Source organism: Biomphalaria glabrata, chromosome 8, assembly GCF_947242115.1.
Source record: "Biomphalaria glabrata chromosome 8, xgBioGlab47.1, whole genome shotgun sequence".
Taxonomy (NCBI): domain Eukaryota; kingdom Metazoa; phylum Mollusca; class Gastropoda; family Planorbidae; genus Biomphalaria; species Biomphalaria glabrata.
The window spans coordinates 33,914,267-33,924,710 of record NC_074718.1 but is presented as its reverse complement, the minus strand read 5'-3'; the positions used below and the strand labels follow the sequence as shown (position 1 = coordinate 33,924,710).

Genomic DNA, 10,444 nt, shown 5'->3' with positions numbered 1-10,444 from the left:
AGCTTCTCATTTTTAATAGGAAAATTTAATAACCTGTCAATCTACCTGCAGCCCATGGGGCAGCCTGAGTTTGTGTGATAACATAAACTCATTTTTTGTAATCTTCTTTTTGTAAGTTATAGTTCATAATTTTATGAATTTACTTTTTTTTAATTCTCCTGTTCTTAAGTTCTTAGTGATGTTCATAATGGTGTTACACTAGTCAGTTGTGAATAGTCATTTTTTATTAGAGCTTATTAAAAACAAGAATAAATTAGTCCAAATAATGTGCTTTTAAACATAATCTGTTTAAAGGCAAAAATTAGACTGCATAACCACCTTAATTAAGGCAAGCACTAGCTAATTTGATACTAACTCAACATTTGACAAAATTTTGGTGTGAATCTCTAAGTTACACAGCTTCCCTAAAAAAGGTAAAAAAAAGATACTTTTGCCAAACCTACATCTTTATTCAATGGTTATTATATTGATGAACTTATAAATTAAGGATTTAGTTTTAAAATTGAGATAAAGGGCTAAAGTTAAATAGACTATACAGCGAAGAAATAGAAAAACACAGTATTACGAAAATATCTTTTTTTTTTTATTTCATTTACAACTTCACATTTTTCTATCAACAAAAATGAGTTCTAAAATGTTTAACCCAACATCCCAGTTTGATAAAGTGAACAACAACGAATCGTCAACTCGGAGCTATGTATGAGGACTCCATAAGGTTGTCTACTTTCTACGGTATTGTACACTCTTCACACTAATGACATAAGAAGCCTCTACGACTCAGTTAAATATATTAAATTGATACTGCCATAGTCTGTCTTATTTATTTATGGAGACAAATCTCAGTATCGAAGTTCGATAGACAACTTTACAAACTGGTGCGTTGACAACTTTTTAGAACCGAATGTCACTAAAACTAAATAACTTCTAACAGATTTCATAAGAAACAAACAACAGACACGTGAACTGTAGATAAACAATATACCGATACAACAAGTGAACTCGTCCAGGAGATCTCTGAGTGTCATTGTAGACAATAAGCTTTTGTGGGAAGACCATCTTGAAACTGGCCATGAAAATAGCAGTTACAATTCTTTCCATAGTAAGGTTAACAGATGTAAACTACAAAAGAGGTTAGCAAATTTTTACTGTGCAGTACATATTATAATAACTTAATAATAAAGCTTGTCTTCGAGTCCGAAGATTAATAAGGAATGCAGTATTTCCCGTGGCTACGCAGCCCCAGCTGTGACCTACATATTTTGTTGCATGCACGGCAAGCATAACGATTGTCCGCCGGTGGTCGATTAAGATATTCTTTTCGCCGTCTACATCTGTCCTCGGCAGCGGATTTTCGTTTGGTCTCAAATGTGTATCAGGCCTTTGTGAGTGACCTCCAGCTGTCTCGTTCTCAAGCCGCGTGCAACCAGGTGCTCTCTTTTATGTCAGCTAAGGCAAATTGGTGCCTAAGCTATAGTCTTATAAGAGTTTCCGTGGGGCAAGTCGATTACCTTTTAGCTCACCAAAACATTATCGTCTAAAATATGCAATAACTTGTTCGCTAGGCCACGTGTCATGTAAATAGTACCACCACTTGGACAGCTTTATAAAAAAAAAAAAGCAGCAAAAACCCAAAACACACAAGACTACCATATTTAAATGAACTTCTTAAACAAAAATAATTTAGCTTAAATCGGGAAAATCTTACTAGACAATCGCCACCCGCTCCATCATAACTACGTCAAGTCGTCGCGAATCGGGTGACTTCTGTCCGTCAAGACTAGAAACGAATGGTTCAAAGACTCGTTTGTTCCTTTTTTCCTGTCAGACTGTATCATTGCCATTCGTTGAGTAGAGAACTTGAACATGATCAAGACGTCTGTGTGTAGTGACTTTATGAACTTCTCTGCATCTATCCTATATATGTGAATGTAACTGTTGTTAAGAAGAGTCTTTGTAATCACAACAGATGTCCATAAAGCATAAAAGAAGCAATCTTAGTCGTAGTCTTAAAATCAAAATTGGTAATTATACTCTTATAAAACAACAAGGCTTTAATTATATCTCACTCTTTCTGAATTGACAGGTTAAAATATCTAGTAAATGATTAGTAATACAAAAATGATCTATAATTGTCTTAACATTTCATGTCATTGAAACCAATAGATTGCACCCAGTTTCAACAGATCAATACAACAATGTTGACCAACAAACATAGTACTAAATTAAAAGGGACTTTTTTTATAATTCTGCATTAGACATTCATTAAAATTACCAATATTATTAGGTTACATCCTGATAATGAGCTTACACATAACATCTACAAATAAAAACATCAATTACTTAATATAAACATATTTTTACAGAGGGCAATGTGAGAGAGCTTCTATTTTGAACACTCCCACGCCTCTAAGTTGTACCTTTGACTGTTGTCCATTTCTTGGTATGTGTTTCATTCAAACTTGTACATGAAAACGCACCAAATGCCTAAATAGACTTATGGGAAGTTGAAAAAATATTTTTCACAAATGTAGGTATAATTTGACAAACAAAATCCATCATTTAGCAGCGGTTCCAAGTAGTAGAAGTTGATACAATCTTCACCGCTAGGACCATAGAATATTCCGTTATTCGGTTCCCCTGTTGAAATAAATAATGACAAATTTACCATTACAGCATTAGGGTGACAATGTCTAGAACATTGAAGATTGAAGTGACAAAATATAAATAGTATGTTTACAAACTGTCTGTCTGTCTGTCTGGTACATTTTTTGCACACGTTATTTCTCACACCACCGAATTTCGATCGAGTCGAAACTTTGACACTACTATTAATTGTTTTTAACATAATATAAATCAATTTAAAAAATCAATTAATTGATTAAGTTTGATATTGATTAAGGGAAAATATCTTACAGTATCGATGGCTATAAGTACAAGCTTATTCCCTTAGAAATGCTTCAATTGGTAAGATAATATTTTTTTCTTCTATTTTGTTTGTTTACTGATATACAATTATGCAAGTTTGCATAAGTTTATCACTAGAAACAAGGCCAAAAGTAAAGAGATAAACGAGCAGCAGACTACAATGATAATCATTTGTTTGGAAATCTCCAATAGCAACCCGATGAAAAACTAAAAAATTCTACATCGATGGAATTTGAAATTTATTCTTCTTTAAAAATAATATGGATCTAAATATGTAAACTTATCATCTACTGCCTAGTTTAAAAAATAAATGAAATTTAAAATAAGTTTGATAATGCATGAATTTACCACTTCTAAAAGTCTGATTAATCCAACTCTTGCTACAAACTGTATTGTCGTCTTCCCATCTGTATGTTCCTTCTACTTCGATGTCGTTTAGACCGATCCAGATTGACTTTCTGGGGTACATAGACTGTAGCCATGTCAACTTCTCCATCGTTTTAACAGTATACAGATGAGCATCTTTGGCTGGATAATGTTTAAAACAGTTTTGGAAAAATAAAAGTGTACAGTTTTATGCGAAATTATCTAACCTTAAAATAGTTTAAACACGTTGAAATTTACTTTCAATTAATAGAACAGATTTATTGATTATATAACTGAATAATAGGCTTTCTCATGCAGGTTCAAAGCTTTACATAGTAATGATTGTTTCTAATTATTTAGAATCGACACTTACGAAAATTATTGATTGTAGGGTAGAGTTTGGGTTAGTTTGATTTTTAAAATAGTTGTACAATACTCAAGTAGTAGGCCTTTTCCAAAACAAAATGCTGTCACAAGTGTCATAACAGTGTTACACTAGTCAGTTGTGGATAGTCATTTTTTATTAGAGCTTATTAAAAACAAGAATAAATTAGTCCAAATAATGTGCTTTTAAACATAATGTGTTTAAAGGCAGAAATTATACTGCATAACCACCTTATTTAGGCAAGTACTAGCAAATTTGATACTAACTCAACATTTGACAAAATTTTGGTGTGAATCTCTAAGTTACACAGCTTCCCTAAAAAATGTAAAAAAAAAAAATACTTTTGCCAAACCTACATCTTTAGTCAATGGTTATTGTATTGATGAATGTATAAATTAAGGATTTAGTTTTAAAATTGAGAAAAAGGGCTAAAGTTAAATAGACTATACAGCGAAGAAATAGAAATACAAACACAAAGTATTACGAAAATATCTTTTTTTTTTTTGTATTTCATTCACAACTTCACATTTTGCTATCATCAAGAATGGGTTCTAATATTTTGAGGCAACTGAATGGCAGCTTAAGCTCATGAATGAAGAAAGTGGGGTACAAGTTGTGAATTCAGCTATCATAGCTTTAAAAGAACAAAAGGAAATGTGAGCTGTAGCTATTGTGGCAAGAAACACAGACCACGTCAGTGCATAGCTTATGGGGAAACCTGTCACAAGTGTCATAAAAAAGGTCATTTCTTGTCAGAGTGCAGATCAAAGCCTGTAAGTATAAGTCGGAAGGTCGAGATGACTCCGTTGAGGAAACATTTTTCATCGGCAGTATTGGCTCTCATAGTCTAAGCAACGAATGGAACTCATTCATTACTGTTGAAAACAAACAACTCACATTCACTTTGGATACTGGAGCACAAGTCAATATTCTCCCATACAGAATCTTCAAGCAATTAAAAAGAAAGAAACTTCTCAAATCAATATGAAGACTTACTACTTAAAGTGGAGAAAGATTGAAGATTGTTGGCAAAGCACACATTAAATGTACTGTTTAAAGTAAGACAGCCATAATAGAATCTAAAAATTGTGGAGACATATTCAAAGCCAATTATGGGTCTACCAGGCTGCCAACAAATGAATTTAATCAGAAGAGTTGACTTTATAGAGGACTATACACTCTCAGGCTACGCAGATGTATTTACTGGCTTAGGCTGCATGGAAGAGGAATATACTATAAAAGTCAATTCCAACACTAAACCAGTTGTACACACAGCAAGGAAAGTCCCAGCGGCACTACGTGAGGAATTAAAAAATGAATTGAGAAGAATGGAAGATGGTGTCATTGAAAAAGTAGATCATCCCACTGCATGGGTCAACTCACTTGTTATTGTTGAAAAGAAAGGAGGCGGATTAAGGATTTGTCTAGATCCTAGAGACCTTAACAAAGCCATTCAAAGAAAACACATACACTTACTATCACATCCCACCTTAAGGTCACCTATTTCTATGGCCAGTGGTTAACGAGCAGGGTGCCAAGTGGGCAGCACAAAAACCAGACACTTTTTATTTCCCCAACTAAAGTCAGGCACCAATTCGAGTTGGGTGGACTCAGGGGCGCCCCAAAGATCCAGAAATTCGAAATCGCAGTCTTCACCGATATTTAAACCAAGTACTTAACCACTCGGCCACCAAGAGGTCCTAAACTATTGGTAATTAATTATTTTGTTTGGTATCGAACTATTGAAAGAAGTCGCACTTGACAGATGCTGTGGTATAAGTTGAATTAGTCCCCTTGAGGCTTGAGTGAACAAGTTTTGTTTTTGTATGCAGTTAAAAAGCGAATCACGGAAACATTCACACTGATATCCCTCCACTTTCCCAACTGGTTCGTACAAGTGATAGAATCATAGCGTATTGAGATCGCTAATTGCTTAAAATTGTGTTAATCAAAAACAATCGGTAAAAATATTTCTAATCACACAGATTTTTATTGATGTATCACAAATTTAACAACATGACTGATCCAAACTAATTGATACAATTACACTTAATATAAGCTTTGTTGCTGTTTATTTAAAGTATTTTTTTTTGTTTTTCTTGAATTTAATTTGACAAAAGGGGGGGGGTGAATTTCTGAAGCTCATTACGCAAAAGAAAATAAATTTACCACACACACACAAAATAATATATAAATGATCCCACAGCTTACAGCGCACTTCCAGTAGACCCCACCCTTTTTTTATTTGAGGAGAGGAGGGAGCTGGCGACAATTTTAGAAAAAGTGTAGACATTGAGTTTACCTCTACAGTCATCTCTAGCAGTGAGATAATCTGTCATAATTGGCGACATCCACACGCATGCGCTAACGGAACCAATGGTGATGTAGTTAAAACCTTCACTTTCAAAACATGAAACATAAATCTCTTGACTTGGGCCTAAGGTGTTGTTGCTAGTTAAGTTACACCTGCCTGTAATGAAATTTAGTTTCAAATAAGTGACTGTTTTGTACGAAGCGTCGAAGCTAGCAAGGCTCATGCTCTAATGATATGATTTTTAATCTCTGATTATTATAGGATTGGTGTGAAGGAGCAGATGAAAGCTGAGCTGGTTAGGTCATATTGTAAGACATGACTCACTGTTATAACATCCCATGAAGGTCAGTCAAGGGACAGGGAAGAGGTATTTGATTACGTGAACTTTCATAACACCCCATGAAGGTCAGTCAATGGACAGGGAAGAGGTATTTGATTACGTGAACTTTCATAACACCCCATGAAGGTCAGTCAATGGACAGGGAAGAGGTATTTGATTACGTGAACTGTTATAACACCCCAAGAACGTCAGTCAAGGGACAGGGAAGAGGTATTTGATTACGTGAACTGTTATAACATCCCATGAAGGTCAGTCAAGGGACAGGGAAGAGGTATTTGATTACGTGAACTTTCATAACACCCCATGAAGGTCAGTCAATGGACAGGGAAGAGGTATTTGATTACGTGAACTTTCATAACACCCCATGAAGGTCAGTCAATGGACAGGGAAGAGGTATTTGATTACGTGAACTGTTATAACACCCCAAGAACGTCAGTCAAGGGACAGGGAAGAGGTATTTGATTACGTGAACTGTTATAACATCCCATGAAGGTCAGTCAAGGGACAGGGAAGAGGTATTTGATTACGTGAACTGTCATAACACCACATGAAGGTCAGTCAATGGACAGGGAAGAGGTATTTGATTACGTGAACTGTTATAACACCCCATGAAGGTCAGTCAAGGGACAGGGAAGAGGTATTTGATTATGTGAACTGTTATAACACCCCATGAAGGTCAGTCAAGGGACAGGGAAGAGGTATTTGATTACGTGAACTGTTATAACACCCCATGAAGGTCAGTCAAGGGAAGAGGTATTTGATTACGTGAACTGTTATAACACCCCAAGAAGGTCAGTCAAGGGACAGGGAAGAGGTATTTGATTACGTGAACTGTTATAACACCCCAAGAAGGTCAGTCAAGGGAAGAGGTATTTGATTACGTGAACTGTTATAACACCCCAAGAAGGTCAGTCAAGGGAAGAGGTATTTGATTACGTGAACTGTTATAACACCCCAAGAAGGTCAGTCAAGGGAAGAGGTATTTGATTACGTGAACTGTTATAACACCCCAAGAAGGTCAGTCAATGGACAGGGAAGAGGTATTTGATTACGTGAACTGTTATAACACCCCAAGAAGGTCAGTCAATGGACAGGGAAGAGGTATTTGATTACGTGAACTGTTATAACACCCCAAGAAGGTCAGTCAATGGACAGGGAAGAGGTATTTGATTACGTGAACTGTTATAACACCCCAAGAAGGTCAGTCAATGGACAGGGAAGAGGTATTTGATTACGTGAACTGTTATAACACCCCAAGAAGGTCAGTCAATGGACAGGGAAGAGGTATTTGATTACGTGAACTGTTATAACACCCCATGAAGGTCAGTCAATGGACAGGGAAGAGGTATTTGATTACGTGAACTGTTATAACATCCCATGAACGTCAGTCAATGGACAGGGAAGAGGTATTTGATTACGTGAACTGTTATAACATCCCATGAACGTCAGTCAAGGGACAGGGAAGAGGTATTTGATTACGTGAACTGTTATAACACCCCATGAAGGTCAGTCAATGGACAGGGAAGAGGTATTTGATTACGTGAACTGTCATAACACCCCAAGAACGTCAGTCAAGGGACAGGGAAGAGGTATTTGATTACGTGAACTGTTATAACATCCCATGAAGGTCAGTCAAGGGACAGGGAAGAGGTATTTGATTACGTGAACTGTTATAACATCCCATGAAGGTCAGTCAAGGGACAGGGAAGAGGTATTTGATTACGTGAACTGTTATAACATCCCATGAAGGTCAGTCAAGGGACAGGGAAGAGGTATTTGATTACGTCAACTGTTATAACACCCCATGAAGGTCAGTCAAGGGACAGGGAAGAGGTATTTGATTACGTGAACTGTTATAACACCCCAAGAACGTCAGTCAAGGGACAGGGAAGAGGTATTTGATTACGTGAACTGTCATGACACCCCATGAATGTCAGTCAAGGGACAGGGAAGAGGTATTTGATTACGTGAACTGTCATAACACCCCAAGAACGTCAGTCAAGGGACAGGGAAGAGGTATTTGATTACGTGAACTGTTATAACACCCCATGAAGGTCAGACAAGGGACAGGGAAGAGGTATTTGATTACGTGAACTGTCATAACACCCCAAGAACGTCAGTCAAGGACAGGGAAGAGGTATTTGATTACGTGAATTGTCATAAAAACCCAAAAAAGGTCAGTCAATGGACAGGGAAGAGGTATTTGATTACGTGAACTGTTATAACACCCTAAGAACGTCAGTCAAGGGACAGATGAGATAAGAATGTTCAAATGAATGTGTAAAAAAAATGTCACTAAAAGATCATGTTCCATATAAACTAAAAGCCACCATTTTTATAGGCATAATACAGCCATGTTATATTCTTTTTACCTGTAAAGTAGAAAATCTATAGGATCTAAATCTATGAAACTGTATTTCAGAATAAATTTCAATCAACACATTCATTGATCAAACTCGCATTAATAGACTAGGATCAACGTCTTTTTATTTTATAAAGCTTATAATAATTCATTCTGTCTGTCTGTCTGTCTGTCTAACTGGTAAAACGTTTGTACTCTTTCTTTCTTTCTTAGCCATTCACGGATCAATTTGAAACTTTGCACAATTATTAATTAGTCATAGCGGAATCATAGATACATTATTTCTAAGGTGGCATCGTGACGTAACTAAACATCGATTTCGTTTATATTTAACAACACACCAATTGTTTTACAGTCCATGTTATAGCAGGGAATATTTTCATCATGGCACAAGCCAACAACATGGACCTCGAACAAAAGAACATCAAAATAATCAAATATAGTTTTTTGCGCCATTGTTTTATTTCATCAGACAAGCGGAAATATAAAAAAAAATAAAACGAAGTTCTTTAAGGCATATCTACATGTTTGGCCACATTCTAAATCAACAAAACAACACCGCAGGTGATCCATTCAAGTTCTTTTACCGCATTCTATGCATGTTTCAGGTGGTTCTTGTTGTTGTTGTTGTTGTTTTAATGATTGTCTCCCTTTAGTGACGTCATATGTGCTATAGGTCTATCGCGTCATTATGCATTCGAAATGAAAGACATTGTGACGGTTTACACCGGTGATGCCCAACCATATTTGGCCTGCTGGCCATTTTAATTTCTTGACCAACTCAGCTATGTCTATGTTTAGTTCTTGACCAACTGAGCTATGTCTATGTTTAGTTCTTGACCAACTGAGCTATGTCTATGTTTAGTTCTTGACCAACTGAGCTATGTCTATGTTTAGTTCTTGACCAACTGAGCTATGACTATGTTTAGTTCTTGACCAACTGAGCTATGTCTATGTTTAGTTCTTGACCAACTGAGCTATATCTATGTTTAGTTCTTGACCAACTGAGCTATATCTATGTTTAGTTCTTGACCAACTCAGCTATGTCTATGTTTAGCTCTTGAATCACTGAGCTATGTCTACGTCTAGTACTTGACCAACTGACACCCTTTTTCATTTGTGTAGTGCTTGATCTAATGTTTAGCTTTTTTTTCTCATGAACAAGAAGTAAAGTGTTTCTAATAGTTGAATGACTTTTGTTTAGATTATCGAACCAAATGAAATTGAAAGATGACTCGGGCTACATTCGAATTTAGATTTGTTAGACAAGTCTCTTACATTAGATTTGTTAGACAGGTCTCTTACATTAGATTTGTTAGACAGGTCTCTTACATTAGATTTGTTAGACAGGTCTCTTACATTAGATTTGTTAGACAGGTCTCTTACATTAGATTTGTTAGACAGGTCTCTTACATTAGATTTGTTAGACAGGTCTCTTACATTACATCTTGCGTACAGTTCTTCCTCCCGTAAACAGGAGACATCTTACCAAATGAGCAAACTTGATTGTAAAATGAGTAGCAGTGACAATTCTGTATCTGACATACTCTGGCACAGTCAAAAAGGTTTCTGGCTTGAATAGTGATTGTAGAGTACTGTGTGACTAAGTTGCTTTTTTCTACTTTGCGAAAACGTGCGAGTCGCATCTCGACTGCAATCCCTAGAATACAAAACAAGAAATTAAGAAAAAATACTTTAAAAAAAAAACAATACATATAATTAAGTGCCAATGTATCAATAAGTTTGGATTAG

At 36.0% G+C, this 10,444-nt stretch overlaps 1 protein-coding gene across 3 annotated transcripts in view; it reads right to left on the bottom strand.

The window, feature by feature from the left end:
- Positions 1-632: 632 nt before the first annotated feature.
- The window catches only part of LOC106069324 (C-type lectin domain family 4 member M-like), a 26,634-nt gene continuing 16,822 nt past the window's right edge, over positions 633-10,444 (bottom strand). For 2 of the 3 annotated variants that reach the window (XM_056037201.1, XM_056037202.1), the window contains 4 exons: positions 10,182-10,352; positions 5,979-6,146; positions 3,274-3,453; positions 633-2,637 (listed from right to left, as the gene is read on the bottom strand). In XM_056037201.1, the coding sequence (XP_055893176.1) occupies positions 2,495-2,637; positions 3,274-3,453; positions 5,979-6,146; positions 10,182-10,352 (662 nt within the window). In that variant the 3' untranslated portion in view covers positions 633-2,494. Of the gene's footprint in view, positions 2,638-3,273; positions 3,454-5,978; positions 6,147-10,181; positions 10,353-10,444 lie in introns of those variants that run through there. The other variant, XR_008779177.1, reaches the window with a different exon arrangement.